General features: G+C 32.3%; 4 protein-coding genes across 13 annotated transcripts; 1 reads left to right on the top strand and 3 right to left on the bottom strand.

Moving 5' to 3' along the window:
- Positions 1 to 887: 887 nt before the first annotated feature.
- LOC112767150 (V-type proton ATPase subunit e1) lies at positions 888 to 2993 on the top strand. Its single transcript, XM_025813031.3, has 4 exons — positions 888 to 1021; positions 1132 to 1274; positions 2318 to 2365; positions 2633 to 2993. The coding sequence occupies exons 2-4, from the start codon at positions 1177 to 1179 to the stop codon at positions 2697 to 2699; spliced, it is 213 nt and encodes a 70-aa protein (XP_025668816.1). The 5' UTR covers positions 888 to 1021; positions 1132 to 1176; the 3' UTR covers positions 2700 to 2993.
- A 342-nt stretch (positions 2994 to 3335) lies between these two features.
- On the bottom strand, positions 3336 to 4868 carry LOC112767147 (probable long-chain-alcohol O-fatty-acyltransferase 5). Its single transcript, XM_025813027.3, has one exon. It carries the CDS (start codon positions 4525 to 4527, stop codon positions 3385 to 3387), a length of 1143 nt encoding a protein of 380 aa, XP_025668812.1. The 5' UTR covers positions 4528 to 4868; the 3' UTR covers positions 3336 to 3384.
- Positions 4869 to 5468: 600 nt separating this feature from the next.
- LOC112767144 (uncharacterized) lies at positions 5469 to 10401 on the bottom strand. Of its 2 annotated transcripts, none has more exons than XM_025813025.3 (10): positions 10146 to 10401; positions 9264 to 9741; positions 9079 to 9175; positions 8625 to 8678; positions 8428 to 8525; positions 8157 to 8247; positions 7963 to 8061; positions 7192 to 7439; positions 7005 to 7097; positions 5469 to 6922 (listed from the first exon to the last, which is right to left on the bottom strand). In XM_025813025.3, the coding sequence occupies exons 2-10, from the start codon at positions 9707 to 9709 to the stop codon at positions 5611 to 5613; spliced, it is 2538 nt and encodes an 845-aa protein (XP_025668810.1). In that variant the 5' UTR covers positions 9710 to 9741; positions 10146 to 10401; the 3' UTR covers positions 5469 to 5610. The 2 variants fall into 2 exon arrangements, with proteins under 2 accessions (XP_025668810.1, XP_025668809.1); XM_025813024.3 differs by having other exon boundaries at positions 9264 to 9737.
- A 2922-nt stretch (positions 10402 to 13323) lies between these two features.
- Positions 13324 to 18541, bottom strand: LOC112764679 (fimbrin-1). Of its 9 annotated transcripts, none has more exons than XM_025810398.3 (16): positions 18277 to 18522; positions 17647 to 17749; positions 17436 to 17564; positions 17129 to 17299; positions 16712 to 16950; positions 16443 to 16614; positions 16293 to 16331; positions 16123 to 16191; positions 15887 to 16003; positions 15470 to 15681; positions 15189 to 15347; positions 14852 to 15051; positions 14504 to 14661; positions 14301 to 14397; positions 14015 to 14106; positions 13324 to 13900 (listed from the first exon to the last, which is right to left on the bottom strand). In XM_025810398.3, exons 3-16 carry the CDS (start codon positions 17520 to 17522, stop codon positions 13643 to 13645), a joined length of 2070 nt encoding a protein of 689 aa, XP_025666183.1. In that variant the 5' UTR covers positions 17523 to 17564; positions 17647 to 17749; positions 18277 to 18522; the 3' UTR covers positions 13324 to 13642. The 9 variants fall into 9 exon arrangements, with proteins under 9 accessions (XP_025666183.1, XP_072079237.1, XP_025666184.1 ...); XM_072223136.1 differs by having other exon boundaries at positions 18313 to 18515; XM_025810399.3 differs by having other exon boundaries at positions 18266 to 18432.
- Between the last annotated feature and the right edge of the window lie 2764 nt (positions 18542 to 21305).

Here is a 21305-nt window from a genome sequence, read left to right as displayed (position 1 = left end):
TTATTAATATAAAATATAATTATTTTTACTAACATAATATTATATAAATTAAATATATGTATAAAATAAATTATATTAAAAAAATGCTAAAATTAAATTCTTAAAACAATTACACATACCACCTTATCTATTTGTAATAATTCTAAAATTAGAAGTGTACAATTATCTCTTTAAAGTAGCGTTTGTTTTGAGATATTGAGACAGAAACTAGGAGACTGAGACTAGTATCATGTTTGTTGGTTTAAATACTTGTATTAAAATTTCTATCTCTATCTCCAAAATTTCAGTATTTCAGTACCTCCAAAAAGTGAGAATACAGGAGACTAAAATTTTTAGAGATAGAGACTGAAATTTTAATAACATTTTATATTTAAAATACTTTTATTTCAATTAAATAATTTTAATTTTATCCTTTGTACAAATTAAATTAAAACAATTCTTTTTTTAATTTCTGTTTCTCACTTTGTGCCAAATAAAATATTAAAATTTATTTTAATGTCTATTTTTTAATCTCTATCTTTCTGTCTCTATCTTTCTACCAAACATTACCTAATAGTTGGATTATCAAACTCAGTATATTTTTTGAAATATGAAACTAAGTAGATTATAAAATTGAACGAGTGTTTGTGACTTCATTTTTTTATGGAAAAAAAACTTCAAATATTTTCCTTTTTCTTCTTCTCCCTCAAAATTTCAACTCGTAAATAAGACTATAAGAGGGTTAGTGTAGACACAAGTGTATGCAAATCTGCCAAATCAAACGATATTATATGTAATATTATCAACCAACATTTTTTGAGTCATTTTTTTTGTAAACTAATGGGCTGACTGCTGATTTGAAGGCCCAAATAGTTGAAGGTATTTTGGGCCAAATGGTGGGCCCATACCAACTTCATTTCGTGTTTCGATAGCAGCAAAAAAAAAAAAAAAATCATAGACTATGATTGTTGTAACGTGAAGAAGCCATAGAAGCTTGAGATCTTCTCTCTATCTATACCACGACGAATTTTGAAGCTCAGAGGTAATTTCGATTTTGGATTCTACCATTTTCATGACTGATCTCGATATCTTTTTTTTTTTTTTTTTCTTTTGGTTGATATCATTGCTGAATTTGGTTGGATCGTGTTTCAGGAATTGGCGGTTTCTTTTTGCTGATTGAGCTGGATCTCGGATAAGATGGGGTTCTTGGTGACGACGCTGATCTTCTTGGTCGTTGGAATCATTGCGTGCCTTTGCACCCGAATTTGCTGCAACCGAGGACCCTCCACTAATCTGTAATTTTTCCTCTTCTAAAATAATCTGCAATCTCGAATTTTCAACATTATTTTTTTAATTGGTGTAGCTGGTTCTTATTATATTGATTTACATGCTTAGCTTAATGCTACTATGAGCGAAATTCAACTATAGTTCAACCTTTTTTTTTAGTGTGAAGTATGTCTTTACTTTTAGTGAAGTAGCTGAATTGGTTTGATTTTAAGCTTTGATTTGCTGTATTTTATTCTTAATTTCTGGAGATAGTTGATTTAGGAGAAGCATTGGGTAGAGGAGGATTTGCTAATCTTAAAATTGCTGAGTGTATGTTTGTATTAATATTTATTTGTTTATTTATATCTCATTGCGGGTGTTCATGTGGCCTTGTGGGATTTCTTTACTTCACATTGTGTTGGATATGTGGATTCCAATGGCACTTAAAGCAGAGCTGAACATGTAGGTTGAAAACCCTTCAAGGATTGTGTAGGAGATTTTATTTTTTTTCTCCCTACCACTATGAAATCAGCTATTGCTTTTCAATTGAGAGTAACATTCCTATGACCAAATTAGATTTAGTAGTGTGTCTTGCACAATATAGAAATTTGTAACCTGAAATAACTGATAGATCTGGAAAATAGTGGGTTGCTTATTGGTTACAAATTTTTCTTCAAACCAGCTTTTCTAATGCTTGTTCAAATCTAATTCCGTCTAAAGTATAAAGGATCAGTGCATTCAAGCATGTGTTGTCTTGTAGTATCATTGGGAAATTATTTTTGTTTTCTTTTGTGTTAATTCTTGTGAAGTGGTAGCTGTATAGGTTATGAATTTGTAATCTTAATTCTTGTGAAAATGCCTTGCTTTTTTCCTGTAATGTGGCTTATATTTATTTGGCAACTCAAGTAGGTTTTTATGATGATGCAATTTTCATCTGAAGAGATTTAGATATTCTTGAATTTCGAACATTTTCCTCTTATATTTATCTCCTCTCTACTTTTCTTTTTATGAACATTTTCCTCTCTAAATTACTGTTCTCTGTATGAGCTAATACCTTATTATTCTGTTGCAGATTTCACCTTACTTTGGTTATTACTGCCACAATATGTTGCTGGATGATGTAAGTGCATGTTCCATTTACATTATCCTTTTATTTTGCATAACGTTAGCATATTATTGCTCGTTGGAATATCAATGAATAAATTCTCATGCTAAAATGTATCATCCATAATCAATCATATTGAAGCTTTGTTCCATGGGTGTGCAGTGTGCTTAATGCCTCTGCTGATCCATGATACTGTCCCATGAATTTTTTTCTTTTTTAAAATTAAGTGATATCAAGTTTTTCTTTTCTTTAAAATATGCTACTTTTTGTTACTTTAATCAGGTGGGCAATCGTATATCTGGCACAGATGAACCCTCTCATAGTACCTGTGCTGAATGAGGGTGAATAAGTTTCTTCATAAACAGAGGTAGCTCCTTATAAGTTAGAGAGAATGCATCAAAGGTTGGCTGCTAGAGATAATTCGATTTCGGCTCCAATGGATCATTCAGTATTTTCTATGGGTGGATCTGTATGTATTTAATGTTTGACAATGGCGTTTCAATTAGATTTTCCAATGCTGGCTGACATTACCCATGTCATAAATTGTTGTATTCAATCCTCATTCATTTCAGAAGTCGGTACAGAGTGGTATCAACTATGTATTTTGGTGAAATAAGTTGATGAGTTTTGCTTTTTATCATTATATCATATGCAACGGTTAAGAAAAGAACTTATGCTTAGGGAAAAATCATTCTTGCAAGTGCAACTTCTGTATAATTATGCAGAAAAATAAGCTAGTTTAGTTTAATATCTAAGCATTTTTTTACCACATATTATGTCTACTTAAATTAGTGTCATGTGCATTTGTGCGGACAAGATGCTAGTTTACAATCTAAAAATGACAAATTGGATAAGATTTGCTGCAAATAATTTATTTGCACATTTCTCACATTTGGAAGTATATCACAAAATCGGCATATACTCCTCTCTGTACTTGAAAACAAAATGAATAACTGAAGTAGAACATATAATTAGGGTAAAAAAATTTCAGAAATATAACGATATGTATTCATGTAGCAATGTAGCATCATTTTTTAAAATGTTTCCTTTATACAATCAACTAAATTCCTGAACTCCTCCAGGGCTCTCTCATCAGCCCCATCACGCAACAGCGGCGGAAAGAAGAGCCATACGGCGGTGGCCACCACAAACACCACCGTAACAGGCCCTGAAATAGCCCAATGTAGCATCCCTTTGTGTCCCACTCCCAACCACTTCATCACACAAAACTCCACAACTACACACCCCCCATGCAAGACAAAGAAGCACGTGACCTCCCACGTGGGAGCAGCACGTGTGACGTAATAGAACAACAGCTCGTGCATTATCCCGGACACCACGAAAGACGCCATGACTCCGGGAACTGAGGCCCATTGGGGGCCCAATACCGTCCTGGACAGTGCAGTTCTCACAGGAATGTATATAGTGTGTCTAAGAAGATTTGTTACAATGAGGTTCCACCTCCTTCCCCAGAATTCTTGCAATGAAGTGGACAAGTAAGGCTCATTAGAGGGTAGTTCTAGCTCAATCCCAAGTGCAGCATTGGCCACAATGTTGCAAAGTCCCACAACAATATCTACTAATAGATAAACAAGGATACAATATAGGCCAACAATAACTGTGTGGTTAAGCTTTTGTTTGTGGTCATTAAGGCCCATCAATAACACCCCAAAAAGCAAGGCCTTGATAGGGAAAATAATGAAATGAAGCTTTTCCTTTCTTACATTGTCTTTTGAGTGATTTTGGTGAGTTTGGTTAGATGGGTATGGTTGATTTTGGTTTTGGGTGATCCCTCTAAGGGGTAGGCAAGCAAAGGAGAGGAAGAAAGGAAGAGACTTTGGTGGGTTTGAAGAGAGTGGGCCCAAGTCAAAGGTGAAAAGGATGAGCTTGAAGCTTGTGAGCCATGTAATCAAGAAGGCAGTGATACCTGTTGGGAGGACATAGGAGAGTTGAAGTGGAAGGAAGGTGAAGAGACACAAAACTGGTGTGAGGCTGAGAAGCCTTAACTTTCCTTTTGGTATATTTGATGATATGAAATAACAGTAACATAGTGAGGCTATGATTGAAAACCATACCTTCATTAAGCTCTTGATTTCTCCTTCCAATTCCTTGCATTTTGGGCCCAACATATTTTGCATAGTGAGTAATATGTTCCTAATGTCTGAAATTATGTGCATGTGAATACCATATGTGGGAATTGACCAAAATGGAAAAGTCCCCTATTAGGAGGGAAACCATTAAATGGTACCTGCTTCCAATTGGAGAAACTATAACCACCAAGTGGATGTGGTAGGTAGGCAAGATTTACTAATTTCATGGCTCGTGTTAGTTTTTATAGCTAAATATTTCACTTAAAGATAACAACGGTAATGTAATAAAATGATGTGGCAAATAACATTTGTCTAATTTCCATGTTTGTATTCCTAAATGATGAATAAGAAGGAGCTTTCTACTACGAGAAAAGTATTTTCTGGTTTTTGATGATCCGAAATTTGTTATGAATCATGACCATTTAAATTTTGAACCAATGATTAAGATTTAAAACATTTATTAATTATAAAATAATTATATTTATATTTAAATATTTAAAAAATAGTTTTATTTTAAAATTTTATTTTTATCTTTTTGTTTTTTTTTTCCTCTCTCACTCTAAACATCATCACTACCTCCCCAACCACCAAAAAACCTCTTGTAGGTCATCATTCAGAAGTTGGGTTCATATGAACCAAGTATCATTTCATGCAATATGCTGATTGCTGAACAAATTATTGCTTTGTTTCTGAGTGTTTTTTTACTTAACGAAGTGCAATAGCTCGACTCATGAAGAGGTTATGCTTGCAATTGAAGCTTTAGTTTAGACTACGCAACCGGTCTTTATTTTGCTAAATATATGATAAAATTTATAAGTATTTGGTCCAAGTTTACAAGAGCGTGTTGGGTGGAAGATGCAAAAGAGAGACAATGATTTGGTTCAAAGTTTCGATGCATAACAAAAAAAACAATCTCCCAAAAAAGAGCGCGAAATGGTAGTGCTGGTGTTGCCATTAACGGTAATGTTGATGTTTTTGTGGTGGTAGCAGTAAGCATTGTGATAAAAGATGTTTAATGGGAGAGAAGATAGAGAAAAGGATAACATAAACATTTTCTAAAATTATTTTATATTTTTTTACATGGATATCATTAAGATCTAAAAGACTAGTTCGTCCCTTAAAGTCATTCCCTTATTGAGATTATTAAAAAACAACGAACATACGCTGTAACTACTCATCATCATCCTCATCATCATCATCATCATCATCATCAATCCAACCTGCTGAATGCGTGCTGGCATATTCAACGTTAGGACCAGCTGCAAAACCATAAAGCACGGACATCCTATTTTCCTCATCAACATCTGCAGGAGTCGCTTTATAAGATGACTCAAATGCTGAAACTGGTCTGGCATAATTATAAGCCATGTTGCCAACACTTTGCCTTGTATTTGACTCTATCTGGCACTGATCCTCCTCCTCCCTATGTTGTTCCTCTACAGTCTGCCTTTTGGCTGATGAGACCACACTGACGCCACTTCCATCATTTTCCTCGCTGTGTTTCCTTTTGGTTGACGATGTCTTCTCGGACTTGCTCTTCTTACATTCAGGTCCCTCTTGGTTATCTTGGTCATCCTTAAAATGATGTGAGCTTCTTTTCCTGTGTCCATTCACGGATGCTTGGTCTTTTTCACCATCAGGTGACTTTGGGGGTTCTTGGCTTGGCATGATGTTGTCCCCACAATTATCATCCGTATTCCTATCAGCAGGCAAACATTCAGCATTGCGGCTTTCCATCTCTGCAACTCGATGTTGGCCAGATTGCTGCTCACGTAGCTCCTTGGCTATAGCCTTGTGTTTCAAAAGGGACAATAGGGGTGGCTTTCCCTTACTAACTGGATTAGTTTGCTTGGAATCCTTCACCAAAAGAGCTCGTATGGGCTGGCTATCCTCGGACATTTCAGATTTCTTTGGAATCGTTGCGCTATTTTCAGTCAAACCAGAACCGGATTTTCCGTTAGCTTTTGGTTGCTTCGCAATAGTCGAACCAGAGATTGCCTTTTCAGAACTGTTCTTTGCAAAAACTTCCCCAGATGGCTTTCCATTAGCTTTTGGTTGCTTTGTAATCTTTGAAGGGGAAGTCTTCTTTCCAGTATTGTTCTTGACACCACCTTTCCCAGCAGAGCGCTTTGGAGTCGCTTTAGATCCAGTAGTATCCTTGGTCAAACAACCAGATTTTCTATTAGCTTCTGGTTTATTTGCAATATTTGAACCAGAACTCATCTTTTCAGGACTGTTCTTGCTACCAACTTCTCCAGGAGACAGCTTTCCAGTCACTTTAGATCTGTTGACATTTTCAGTCGAACAACTGGATTTTCCATTATCTACATCACCATTTTTCTTAGTTGGCCTAACTCCCTCTTTGGTTGCAGGCTTCATCTTCCCATTATTGTCATTAATTTCTTGGACAGTATCTTCTTCATAGGGGAATATTATATGATCTCTTAGAGGGGTCCCTAATATTTCATCAATATCATGATTCCTGGTCCAAGTAATGGTGGGAAGAAATTAGTACAGGAAAAAAGGACAAGCTGAGTTATAGAAAGTAAACTTATAACACTTACAGGCAATAAATAAGAATGCGTTTGTTTGGCAAAAGACCTTCCCAAGCCCTTATGATAACATCATCATCATCATCGTCCTCAAAAGCAATCTCTCTGATAAGCACAAATTGAGAATCAATCTTCTAAACAGCTTAGAATAAAAATCATAAAATGAAGACAAGAAAGACAAAAGTAAAATGTAAATAACCTTGGCAAACATTTGCGGTGATATGATTTCGGACAACGTCTACAAACAGCCAATTGCAGCTCAGGTTTCATTACATTTTCAACTTCTTTACAGACACAGCAATAATGAACAGGACAGGTGAAAGAATTTGCGCCAGAAATGTTTCTCTCAAGCTCCTCTGCATCATGGTTATTTATCTGGGAAAGTAACTTGGCAACACAATGTGGATGATAGAAGTATTCACAGGTTGCAGAAGCACATTTAAAGACCTGAAAGAAGACTTCACAGAATAACTCTTCCATTTTACACAGGGAAGCTCCAAAAGAACCTCTTTTATCCAAAAAAATACTTTATATCTACTAATCAATAAATCAACGTAAGAGAAAGCAGATTCTAAAGCAAGAGAATTAAGGGTCAAAAGTATCAGTTCCCAAGAAAACATGATAGGGTTATGACAGATTCACTACTTAATTTAATACCCACCCTGCCTATAGAAAATAATATGAGAATGAACACCAAACTGCCAAGAAAACCAAAAACCAAGGTAATGAAATTCCACAACTAGAGATCTGATATGTCATCACGGCCTGCTACAAGGTGGCGCAGACATTACCAATATATTCTAATAAAACTCGGAGCACCATTAAATACTAAGTAAAAGCTTTTTCTCCTCAAAATAATATTGAAAAAAATACTAAAAGGAATCGGTGGCACTTCAGACAGCTATGGAAACTATATAAACAGAGTAATCAACGTGCATGACGAAATTCATTTTGTTTGCAAAAGCTATACCTCAGCACCGTTAACTTTATCAGAAGATCCCAGCTTGCCACATGCAAAGCACTGATGCTGATTATATAAACAATTCTTACAATAAAAGCTCGGGATCCGCTGCAGATTTTTTAAACAAAAAAGCAAATTAGTACATAAACAGTAAAAAGGAAGAGTTAAATAGATAACACAGGAAAATAATATCATATCACAACCTCCTTCTGAGAGAAACCAAGAGAAGCACACTTAGATCCTTTACCATCCATCTTTCTCGCATGAAATGATCTCATGCATGGTCCTTCGCAACTGCATGTATCATTAGATTACTTAAAATTATGGGGAGAAAACTCATATACTGTTCCATAATAATGATGATGAAATGTTCATGGTACTCACGGAAATTATTAACAATCACACTCACACCGATGCACATGGCAAAAATAGCACAACAAAAGAAATTAACCCAAATGAAGGGAAAAATCATACCATGTAAGATTACCACCATCATCACAAATCACACAAACTTCATGAGACGAATCATCCTCTTCTTCAGACTCTTCAGGCTGTACCAAATCTTTAACTTCCTGAATAAAAAATTAAAAGATGTTGTAAATATTACATATGAAGGAACAAGAAAAAAGAAAGAAGATCATCTTTCTGGGACAAAGAAATATTTCACAAACCTTGTTAGAAAGATTTTTATTCCCCACTTTCGCCTTCAAAACGGAGAGCAAAAGCTGTTTAAATCATGGAACTGTCATTAATAAGAAACACGTGTCGGAGACAAAACAATCAAGCATTATTGCACTGGGTCCTTAAAAGAAAGAAAGAAATATTTTTCAAGTATATCTAAACCCTTATGACGCAAACAAGAACAAGCTTCACCGACTAGATAGAGTCAATCACAACCGCACAAAATGCCGCACTCTTTTTACAAAATTTCTTGCAGACATCACCCATTTATATATACATTTACTTTTACCCATCAACCTAAAGTATTCACATTAATGCATCACGTACACGTAAAAATTAGCAATTAATTTAACTCAGTTGCTAAAGTATACATGCATAATGGCAAATTTGAATCGTTAAGTTTCAAAATACCATTGTAACGGCTACGACAAATAAAATACAAACCTGGGACTTAGCTAAGACAGCATCTCTTTTGGCAGCTTCATCAATCAGATGCATATGGTCCAGCAAATCTTTTTCTGAAGGCTTAGACTTAGATAAGCTACAATACAAATAATTAAAGAATAAGAAAATTATTGCCACAGAAATAAGTAGTAGCATCAAATCAAGTCCACGAACAAGGAAAATACCTAAATTCCCTATTCTTAAACATGTTACCCCAGACAGAATTGGCTGATGTCTTGGGATTTCTCTTTACTAGATGCAGGAAGTGAACGGTGATCAGAATGGTCCTTATAGTATCAAGATAGCTATTCCTTGGCTTCTTCAGCTCAATCCAATTTTTCTCTTTTGATGATAGCAATGATATCACAGGTTTTGCTCTAGAAAGATTAAATCTCCATGCTGTGACCTGCACCATAACTGCCTTCAGCCCCTCATCCGTGGAGCCATGTAGGAACACCCTCTCTTCGGTTCGACCAGAATTCTTGACAGTTTTATTACCCCATTGAATTGGTAATGCAGCAAAAGAAACTGGCTCAGAATCCTCATCTTCAAGATGGTAATTAGACACAGAGTTAAGCTGGGCCTCACCCTCAGCCTCGTCATCCGAACGGACCACCTTACCCTTTTTCATCCAAACAATTTCTCCTCTACACAGCTAACTAGCTAAGCCAAAAACACAAAAATAAATTAATAAACTAATTTTAAACAAATTCAAATAACCAAAAATCAAGAGAAAGTAATGCTCATATCATAAACAATCCATCACATACAGATGCAAATCTCAAACCATAACATAACAACTTAGGGTTCAAAACGCCAGTACAAAATCCTCACATGCAATCATAGTAATAAGTAATAACAATGCAATAACAAACAATGCAATAACAAATTACACATACCGCCGTCGATAATAATAAAAACGATAATAATCGAGATATTACAAGCAGAATCGCATAAAAGAACCCTAAAAACAAAATACAAAGCGAAAACACGGAATAATCTCTTAATAAACAAAAGAAAAATAACCGATAAATAATTAATGATGAGTAAGAGAGTAGTGAACGAACCTTAGAAAGAAGAAGGCGAAGGAGAAGAAGAAAGAGAAAGTGGCGCGAAGGTGAAGAACAAAAGGAGAATAAAATAAATATGAATAAAAAGAAAAAAAGGGAACAAAAAAGAGAGTGAGAGTTGGTGACGGAAAGTAGAAAGTTAACGAAACAGTGTGGCGTCAACGTAGTTATCTGCTTCTAACTTAGCCGTAAACTTTGCCGCTAAACCTTCTCCGTTTTCTTCAACCTTTCTTCATCACCCGCCACGTATCTTATATATACGTTTTTTTTTAGGGAGTATCTTAAATATAGTTTGACTTCACTGTTGAGTGTTGACTCATCTTCTTTTTTTCTATTATTATTATATTTAATTTGATATTTATATGCACTTGTAATAAGATAAATTGATATTTGAGAATCATATGATATGATTTGATTTGATTTGTTTGATTAAATTATTATTTTATTATTTTTAATTATTAATTTTATATAAAAATTAGTTTTTGTTTAATATTTAACAAATATTTTAATAGTATATTGATGAAAGGTGTCATAAATATAATGTAAAAATAGTATATTATAAATCATATTTTTTTATAAAAAAACAAATCTTAATAATCTCAATCAAAACTTATAATAGTAATATATTAAGATAATAAAAAAAATAATTATCTTTTTTATTAAGATATGATAACATCAAACGCTGTTTTTTGTTAAGATATGATAAAATTTTTTTTGGAAATGTTTGGTAATAAAAAAAAATTAGCCAAAAATAGTTATAACTTACGTTATTTAGTATTTATTAATTATTGTGATAATTAATTAATGCTAAATAAAATAAGTTCTGATTTTTTTTTTTGTTTACCTAACATTATCCAATTCTTTTAATGATAATGCTAAAAGGATAAAAAAAAATTAAAATTTATTTTATTTAATATTTATTAATTATTATAATAACTAATGAAGACTAAATAAATCAAATTATTACTGTTTTTGATTAATTTTTTTGTTAATATTAAATATTTCCGTTCTTTTAACGCCTTTACTCTTTTTAGGTGAATCTATTTAAGGAGAAGAATCCAAGGCAAGTATATCAAGAAAGTTGATCTATACTTGATTCTTCCCTAACTTTAGATCGACTCCACTAATATTAGTATATTACCGAATCACTAAATTAAATCAAGCATTTAATAAATTTTTACCTTCATTATTCAAAGATATTGTTCGTGTTTCTATTTCTATTTTATCAATTGATTTGGAACTGATTTATTAGTCAAAAAAATATACTGATTTGATTTGTGAATATACTTTCGGCTTTTTTTTTTTATTTAATTTTAGCCTCATTGTTTTGTGAAAAAATAATTTGTCAAAACGCGTTTTTTTAAAATAATAAAATGAAACCCAAATTTGCTGATATCACTCTCTTGCACATCAATTAATTAATTAAAGAATATTTACATGAAAGTAAGAAGAACAAATATAAACAATTACCTCTTATTTTAACATTCAAAATTAAAAAAAAAATCAATCATATAATCTTATCTTATCATATATTAAAAATCAATCATCAAATTAGTCATTTGTATAAAATACATATTTAAATACAAAAATTATATTAAAGACATGTACAACAGAGGCTAATTTTTTTTATATTGATTAAATATATGTGTAATACATTGTTATTGGAAGATTAGGTGTTTTTTTTATATGGTGTTTTATTCAAATCAGACGGTCCGATTTGTTTGATGAAAAAAATAAACTCCAAATCGGAGGGTCCGATTTGTATTTTTTTTTATTTGTTAAAATAAAAATCGAACGGTCCGATTTCAACAATAAAAATTTTTTTATTTTCAAAACCACAACTTGAACTATCCGATTAGAATTTTTTTTTTTTTCTAAACTCAAAACGTACCCTTCGATTTCTACTAAAACACTACTGACACCACATGTATGAAAAGTATCCCTCATCTCCATAGTGTTGTATCACTCAATCCTCTCTTCCATATCAAAAATAAAAAGCATACAATAGAACATGTATTTATGGCTAGCAATATATACTCTATCCGTGAATACCCAACTAAAACCAACCCGTTCGAGCAGGATTGTCTACTCTATCCGTTGCGGATAGGATAGGGTACGGGTTTAGGGTATACCCTACTCTATCCTACCACACCTTTAATATATTATATAATATACATATATATAAGTTATGTATGTAGTGAAGAAAGTGAGTTTTGTACTCACAATATTCTTATAAAAACTTGAAATAATCACTAAACTAGTTGATGATTATATTATTTGTAATTTTACGTTGAACTTTTTTTTTAAGATTTTATTGTTTTTAATTTTAATTTGAACTTAGTTTTTTATTTTCTATTTTATTAATATGTATGAAATTTGGAGTGATTGAATTTTATATTTATTTAAAAAAAATTTTGTTTCTGCTGATAAAGTCGGATAGAATTGAGTTTAGAACTTAATGTGCGGGTAGGATTAGCGTTGAAAAATTCTCAATCCGCGAATAAAATAGGATAGAGTTTTAAAAAAGTTTTCAATTCACAAGTAGGGTTAAAGTAGTGTCTAAACCCTACTCTACCCATTACCAACCGTAGATGTATTCATTACAAATACATAAATAATAATTTTTAGTATATATATTTTAAAAAAAAGTATGTGGCCCTTTAATTATATAATATATTATATAGTCCTTGAACTACTTTTAATTTATATATAATAATACCTAGTTTGATATTTAAGGCATTTGATATTGACCCTTTCTCTTTTATGAGTCTAACCAAATTAAGAATTTATTTGGGTATTATTAAATGGTTAAAAAAAATTAAATAAAACTTTTTTATTATTTAAAGTTTTAAACCTATTTAACAAATATTTAACAGTAAAAATAAAAACTAAAAAATTACTTAAAAATTTTTTTATATAATAAATAAATAATTTTTTTTATATTATTATATCCAAACATAATTAATAAATAAATAAAATATTTTTTCATAAAATATTCACACATAAAATTATTTTTATTTTTTTTAAATTTCTTAGAAAAAGATAACTCAAAAAAATTTTCTCTTTCAAAAGATCACCCAAACAAGTCCTATATCTACCTTCAACTAAGCTCATTTCATTTTCATTTCATCTTACACACTCATGAAACCTGAAACCTACTTGAATGCATCAAATATTGTTCAAGAAACCTCATTTATATCCTTCCCTTTTTGCCCTCCTGGCCATTATTTTGTTCCCTAACAAATAATAATTCCTTTCTAGAAAGAACAAATTAAACAATATGACATATGTCAATATATCTTTTTACACATTATTATTATTGGTATTCACAACTATTTCCTAAACTTACCTTCCACGAACATTTTTCTTACCCTTTACTCTAATTTCTTTATCTACCAACAAAACAAAAAAGAAAGAAAAAGAAAATGATTTGGAACTCATCTCATGTTTGAGAGATAAAAAAAAAAAACTTTGCAAAGTGCAAAACTAGGCCCTCATAGCTCATCAGACTCAAGTTGTGAGGACACTGTTGTGTCAGATGTGGCATCATCAACACTCAAGTTGGAGAGTTCACCACCAAGGGAAGAACTCTCGTCTTCGCCGCAAACCGATGGAGCTGGGGAAGCTTCCGGCGTGGTGGTCGTAGCAGTACCAGCAGGCGAAGGAAATGAATCCAGTGCATCTTCACCTTGTTGTTGCAAGCTCCAATACATTATACTGGCTGCGAGAGTGAGAATCATCTTCTGATTAACCTGTCATATGATCATGGATACGAGTCAAAGACATTATAAATAAAATAATTAGCGGCTTAACAGTCACTATCATGCATTAAATAACAAGAGAATGAACTATGAAGTAGCAAGTACCTCCATAATATCCTCCGGTAACAAAAAGATTGAACAACCAAGTTTTCTCGCTACACTGATTATATAGGTGGCGTTCAGTTTCTTCTCGTCATCTAGAAATTTCATAAACCAAGAGGATAAGTTAATTTAACAAGAAGGATATGGTTGATGGATTTAACTTATATCATTATATACACCATCAGTATAAACAAGTTTTACACGTATATCCAATATCTCAAAAGTCGGATAAGCGCAACCAACTATAGCAATTAAACTCGTAAATGGTATCTCTTTAAGGAATCATTACCGCTTTCACCCTTGGTGACCAGGTTCCAGTTAACAACCCTAGGCTCTACAGCACTGAGAAGCTCAAGGAAAAATATTCCACTTGACAAACTCTTGTCCTAAAACATATCCAAAAGTTTGTCACCAACAAAATCATCATTTGGTTATAAATGCAGTAAGGATATTTTCAAGGTAAAATAAGACATGAAATTTTAAATAAGAAACCTTGAAGCTATCAATCTGGGAAGTTCTGCCAGTGCTCTTCACTTTTCTGTTTGTCCATTTAAGAATATCGGCATCAGTGATCTCCTTGCCTTGTGAGTGAGATCTCAAATTTTTTAACAGTTGAAGCATTGTGAATCTCATCAACTGCCACAATAAAGCTGAAAAAGAAAATAAAATAATAAGGACAATAGAATTTTAGACCGTGGCTGAATTCAGATAGATTGAAGTCTGCTATCCTTCAAATTATCTTAATGTTCTCTGGATTTAAAGCAGTTAATACTGCAAAGCTTGCAAATAACTTTTGTTTTGGAAAAGGGTGGAATCTACATTGATATATGAAGGGATTACCAAGAATGAGCTTCTTATTTCCTTGCACGATGTCATTTCCGGCTACATTGACAAGCGAGAATCGCAGTTGTTTAGCAATTTTAATGACCTGATTGCAGTTTTCTACTTTTCTGAATGGCATCTTAATTGGAGGTTTTGTTGCATGTTTCCAGTTTACTGTTCCTGGAAATATCTTGTCTAGAACTTCCAAAAGTACCCATCTACACGCAAAAGGTAAAAGAAATCAAACACATCGAAGACATGCAAGCATATGCTGAACACATCATAGGTTTCCACAGAAGGAGTGGATATAATGATGCGTACAAGGCTTTAGATATTGACAAAATAATCGACATACCCATTTCGGACATCTTCAAATAGACTATTTATGTGAGTAGCTATGCCAAGACTATTTATCCATAGCCGGAAGCATCTCTCTTCTCTAGATGTTTGTACATCATCCATTGTCATCATCTTAGCATATGACATCTTTTTAATGTCTGTAGATAGGCCACTCCTGCATCGCGCATAGCGCAAATCAGCCAAATAGAGAACTTTGAGGTCAAAGTGCAAGAGTAGTTTCAGATTGTCTTGGTCAATCCTATGCAAGACTATTAAATGATGCAATACATTTCATACCTATGATGAAACAGTTGCGCAACAAATGCAAGATTCAGATTTGAGGATCCCTCTTCAATGTCCTTCGGGGACAAGTATCGTTTGCAGCCAATTTTCTCTGCATGTTCGAGGACCATATTTGCCCTTTCATTGGTATCCTTGGTATCCAAGGTGGATCTACTGCCATGTTCAGGTGCAAGAACATTAAGAAGATAAGCATAAGCTTCTCCATCCTGTAAACAAATGCCCGAGAATGCATAAGGATATTGCAATAATAATCGCTTGTTTATGCATTGAACTGTTATTTCGGAAACGAGAATCATACTTCCTCAATTTTGCACTTATGAACATGGTAACTTCTAAGTATAAAAATTGTCTACAAACAAAACAAACATTACTCAAACCCGTATAAAGCATTTAAGGGAAGTGCTAATATACCTTAACATCCGAAGAAAAATTCTTCACAGTTTTATGGTAACCTCCTCTCTGGAGATGAAAATTCATCCACTTCAGCAGGACCTTTTCAGGTGACAAACTAAGAAGCTCTTCAATCTCCTAAGACAGCAAATAAATGCACAAATCAATCAATTTCTGAAAATACTATGCTACAATTTTATTCAAATTAGAATGAAATTGAAAATCAAATAATAAGAGAAGATTTCATATATGACTACCTGGCTATCATCAACCAATTCTACAAGCTGAGGTGTCTTCTTGAGGTTCAGATCAGCCAAAAGCTGGATCTGAAATTCCGAAAAAGTTGAAGAAGAATAAGAATATCACATAGGAAATTAAGATAACGACACTGCGATGGAGAAAGGATTATGAAGTTCAATTATTATACCTTTATGATTTGGGAAATCAACCCAAGAACAAGATGAGGCTGCAACAGGCAACCAAAACAAAAATGTCAGGAAGACTACAAATCAAGAGACGAAAGGTTCCAATCAAATGTCGACAAAAGATTCAGGGGACTCAGATTGCTAGAACTTACTCGTCCTTCCACTAAATCCTGGGTGCCAATGTTGACCACTGTGCAGCCAATAGCCTTTGCAGAATTGAGGCATAGAGTATGGTTCTCATTTCTCTCCCAAAGACTTAATTTTCGTTTCGTGTTGATGGCTCGCTCATCTATAGTCCCAGGCACAGCAACATTTATAAGCTTACTGCATTAAGCACAACATATATCAAACCAACTCTATATCAAATGCTTGTGCACATAAAACTAATAGAAGTGAAATTAAGCAAACCCTGCTTATATACCATAGAAGAACGCCGTCTTTTGCAAGATCGAATAGATCATTAGTAGCCGGGTCCAATGGAAGATATTGCTCCAAAAATGGATCATCACCAAGGTAGCTGTTTATGTGAGCAACATAACAGCCTTTTTCCGATTCACTAATTGTGTGAAGAAGGGTAGTTATACTTTCCTTAAGGAATGACGATGAATGCCTCCTGCCACCTTGTTTCGCCGTAGCTTGACTTTGCAAATTCAAATATACCTGAATAACAAATGTAATAAACATCCATTGCATAACATGCATTATATTTAATGTTAGTTAGAACATAAACTCTTCTATTAATGATAGTAGTGTAAAAGTAACTTCAATCATTATGACCACTGCGAAGTTGAAAATATTATCTAATAACATTGAAAGCAAACAAATCAAAGACACTAACCCTTAAGAAGGATTCGAAATCAACATCATTAGTCAAGTCAGTGTCGGATTCACACAAGATCGCCTTAATCTCGTCTTCACTATACATATCTGCGAATGCCTTTAGCTTCACCACTAAAGATGGTAAATCTCTAAATGTAACTTTACCATTCTGATTCTTCAAGGAGACAAACTACAATACCAGAAAGAAGGGTAACACAGTTCAAAATTACAAACAAAAACACAAACACAAGTAACACATTAAATATATATAACATAAAAATGATAAAGGATCCAACAACATATGGAATCAAATGAAATGAGCTTACCTTTGATTTCAGGGTGCGAAGTTCGACCTGTGTAAACTGACTCTGAAGCCATTGATCGGAGACAATAACACCCTCAAATTTTGACATCTTGCTAAATCACTACCAAAATTGTATCCCCAGAAAAAAGGCCTAAAAGGTAATTGTCAATCCAACACACTGTTTTATTTACTCAGCAGCCTAAAATGCAACAAGATGTAACTTCACAACTTACAAGGCCAAAAAAAGAAGAAGAAAACCGAAAATGTCATATATAAAAACCAAATCTATAACAAAAATCCAAGCAAGAAGAAGTTTAGTTCCTCTCCACCATTATCCTGACAGAAAAGCACAAACAAAAAAGAGTATCCAAAATAAGGAAAACTGAATAACAGAAAGTAAGTGCAAAAAAGAAAGATAGCAGCTTTGTTACATTTGTTACTATCTGAAACAAACACCATAACAATAAAAAAGAAAGAAAGAAATAAAAACACAGTAATTCACGTATTCTAAATCTATCTACCTTCCATCTGCATCTAACAGTTCCACTTTCCACCATGCATTGAAAAAACCATTGAAAATGAAAAACAAGAACAAAAGGATGAATGTTTTAACGAACCTATGTAGTTGTACCAATCCCAGCAATGAAAAACAGAATAGAAAACGCGGAATTGGATTCAACAGGATTGAAAGAGAAGAACTTTTGAGTAAGAACTAAGCTAAGCAGCATATTGTAGATGCAAATAGGTACAGAATTAAATTAAATAATTAATAAATTAATATCATTTGATGAAATAAAATTAAAAAAGGGAGGGGTAATAAATGAATGAATGAAAGTAATAATGAGAAGGTACCGAATGCATACAAATCAGTTGTACATTTGGATTGAACTCAACTGCACCTCATTATGTCATTGAATGAAGGAACGTGTGCTATGGAAGAGAGAGAAAGAGAAGAAGATGAAGGATAATCGAAGAAGCATGGAACATAAGAAAGGATCGATTTTTCTTAATGGGGTGGCAAAGTGATGGAGAAGGAGGAAGAAGAAAGAAGCAAACAACAATTTTTGTTTTTTGGTTTGGACTTTTTGGACTTTGGTACACTACAATGCCGACCCTGACTACGACCATGAACCATGAAAAATTATTTTTCTTTTTTTTAAACCATTTTTTGAGAACAAAAAACTTTTTAATACTCAAATTTTGTTAGTGAAAAAATAAACTTTTTTTATTCTTTTATCATTTATGAATTTTTTTACGATAAATTTTGCTCATTAATATTAAATAAATTGACATTTAATTTAAAATTTATGAGTTTAATTTTCATGTTCTATCACTAGAGTTTTTTTTTAACAAAAAATAAGGAGATTCAAATTTGCCACTTCTTAAATGAATATAAGAAGATTATGTCGTTTGAGATATAACTCATTGATATGTTCTATTGTTGATATTAATATATAAAAATTAAATTCAAATTTTATTACTATTTTTATAGAAAAAAATATTTTGTACATCTTAATAATTATTTGTCAAATTTATTGTTAGGTATTTGTGAATACATACAATATGTTTTTTTTTTTTCTAAAATGAAGAGTTAGACTCGAATCTACGATTATTAAGTGAGTATGAAAAAATTATGACATTTGAGTTATAATTTGGTAGCAAATAAATATAATACGTTATTTAATCTATTTTTAAAATATATTATGTATTTTAATGTATATTTTAAACAAAAGAATATTTTTGTTAATAAGTTATAGCTCAAATAGCATAGTCTTCTAATATTCATCTAAGAAGTTACGAGTTTAAGCCCCTCTATCTTCGATAAAAAAAATATTTTAGTAACTAATTTTTTTACACCTATTTAAATGAAATATTAATGTGTCAACATTATTAGTTATTAGTTTAACTAAATACAATAAAAACACTTCATAATTTCCAATTGTGGTGGTGTGAGTTAATCTAGAATACAAAAGAAAAGTGTTCATATTTTACCCAAAACACATGTCATGTCAATGTCTTGGGGTGTATAGTCTTTTTGGAAGTTTATGCAACCGACTTGAGTTGTCTTGGGGTGCTTACATTACCTATGCTTATGTGTTGATTGTGTTCTCTATCAAAACCAACACAACACACACGTCTTATTTCCTCTCATCACAGCTGGGTAGGGTCCTAGGACATTGTCATCAACACACATCACTCAACATTTTTAATTTATGAAAAATCTATTCAAATATTTATACTTTCTTTAATCTTAAATATTAAGATAGTTTACAATTATTTATTATTAGATTAGATGAGAAATACTTATCAACCAGAACAAACCCTTCAATAAAATTTAGATTCGCGTGGAACTAAAAAATACCATAAAAAAAAATAAAAAATAAGTGACAAAACTTGTTATTTATTTCATCATAAAATATCTATGTTGATGTAATATAGGCTAATTTTTTTTTATGGAAGAGGAACACGTGTTGTGCCGGATTATGGAATGAGGGGGTGCTACACCGAAATGTGGGATAGTTTTTGGCTCAAATTTAGTAGGAAGAAATCGGACCTTCCGAATTTTTTGTTTTGAAAATTTTGTAAGCAAATTGAAGGATCCGTTTTGTTTGTAGTATATGAAATTCACGTAGAAGAAATCGGACCGTGCGAGATGTCCATTTTCTTTGTTGATTTTTTTATTTGGTTATACTAGTTCATGGGTCCGATTTGTGCTTGAGAGAAATTTTTTTTTTAATTTACAGTAGATGAAATTGCAGGATTATACTAGTTCTTGGGTTCGAGTTCCCATCAGTAACTCGCAGGGTCTGTGTTCTTGACACCACAGCCCGATAAAACTCCCCTCTTCTCCATATCCGCGTTCTACACTAACGTTGCCTCCATAATAAAATTAATTTGCGTGTAATATACATAAAGAAAAAAATATATAGTATTTTCTTTGTTATATGAGTAATTATCCAACAATATGATGTATATACTAAAATTAATTATTAATATAAAATATATATTAAAATATAAATACATATTAAAAATAAATTAAATTATATATTTTTTTATATAAATATATTGATAATTAATTTTAGTGTATAAATAATATTTTTTTAATCATATTCCATCAATATCTAGTGACCAATTTTGTGTTGAAAAAAAAAAAAAAAAAATATATATATATATATATATATATATATATATATATATATATTGTATTCCTTATCTTTTGATTATTATAATCCTATTTCTTCTTTATTCTTATCCACGAGTAAATAAATAAATAGTAACAAGACTCCTTGAGTGTAGGAAGGTGTGATCCCATTTTTAGGTTTTATATTAGAATAAGTGTGATATTGTTTGGTGTAAACATAAGGATATATTCTTTTACTACTTTAGCCTTCAAATTTCAAAGTCTTAACCTACTTCACATCGATAAAATAAATCTCGTTCATTTGTAGTTTTCTTTACTTTTACACAAGTTTACTATACTCGAGATACATGGCACTATTATTTTAATAATATTGTCATTTTGCGAAGAATTATAATCAATAATCTTTACCTTGTAATTAGGTGATCAATGTTTTAAGATTAAAAAAAAAGATAAGGGGGGGGGGGGGGGAATCAAGTTACAGTGTTAACCAAAGAAGGGTCACTTTCATTGTGTGATTTTGAGAATGTTATAATTATTATTAAATATTAAGAACATGGAAATGATTGCTTAATGGGATTTAGTTAGTTGCTAACAGCACCGCCAAACCGACCGAGATCTACTTGTTATGGTTGAGTTCACCCATGGTCCATGACAATGACCCATGTGCCCCTCCTTTTTATATTTATATACTATCATTTCATTCTCAATGATCAATTACAGAAAATATCATGTAGGTTCACTATCTCTTGA

The sequence above is a fragment of the Arachis hypogaea genome, chromosome 17 (assembly GCF_003086295.3).
Source record: "Arachis hypogaea cultivar Tifrunner chromosome 17, arahy.Tifrunner.gnm2.J5K5, whole genome shotgun sequence".
In the NCBI taxonomy this organism is placed as follows: Eukaryota; Viridiplantae; Streptophyta; class Magnoliopsida; order Fabales; family Fabaceae; genus Arachis; species Arachis hypogaea.
This window is presented reverse-complemented; position numbering and strand designations above follow the sequence as displayed.

Excerpts from the sequence above, each read along its gene's own strand:
- LOC112767150 (XM_025813031.3), top strand. The coding sequence starts at position 1,177 with ATGGGGTTCTTGGTGACGACGCTGATCTTCTTGGTCGTTGGAATCATT. Across the intron at positions 1,275-2,317 it reads CGAGGACCCTCCACTAATCT|ATTTCACCTTACTTTGGTTA; the intron begins GTAATTTTTCCT and ends ATTCTGTTGCAG. Across the intron at positions 2,366-2,632 it reads ACAATATGTTGCTGGATGAT|GTGGGCAATCGTATATCTGG; the intron begins GTAAGTGCATGT and ends TACTTTAATCAG.
- LOC112767147 (XM_025813027.3), bottom strand. The coding sequence starts at position 4,527 with ATGCACATAATTTCAGACATTAGGAACATATTACTCACTATGCAAAAT.
- LOC112767144 (XM_025813025.3), bottom strand. The coding sequence starts at position 9,709 with ATGAAAAAGGGTAAGGTGGTCCGTTCGGATGACGAGGCTGAGGGTGAG. Across the intron at positions 8,679-9,078 it reads CTGTCTTAGCTAAGTCCCAG|CTTTTGCTCTCCGTTTTGAA; the intron begins GTTTGTATTTTA and ends TGATTTAAACAG. Across the intron at positions 8,248-8,427 it reads GATGGTGGTAATCTTACATG|TTGCGAAGGACCATGCATGA; the intron begins GTATGATTTTTC and ends TGATACATGCAG.
- LOC112764679 (XM_025810394.3), bottom strand. The coding sequence starts at position 17,522 with ATGTCAAAATTTGAGGGTGTTATTGTCTCCGATCAATGGCTTCAGAGT. Across the intron at positions 16,004-16,122 it reads AATTGGTTGATGATAGCCAG|GAGATTGAAGAGCTTCTTAG; the intron begins GTAGTCATATAT and ends TTGCTGTCTTAG. Across the intron at positions 15,348-15,469 it reads GCGCAACTGTTTCATCATAG|GAGTGGCCTATCTACAGACA; the intron begins GTATGAAATGTA and ends TGCGCGATGCAG.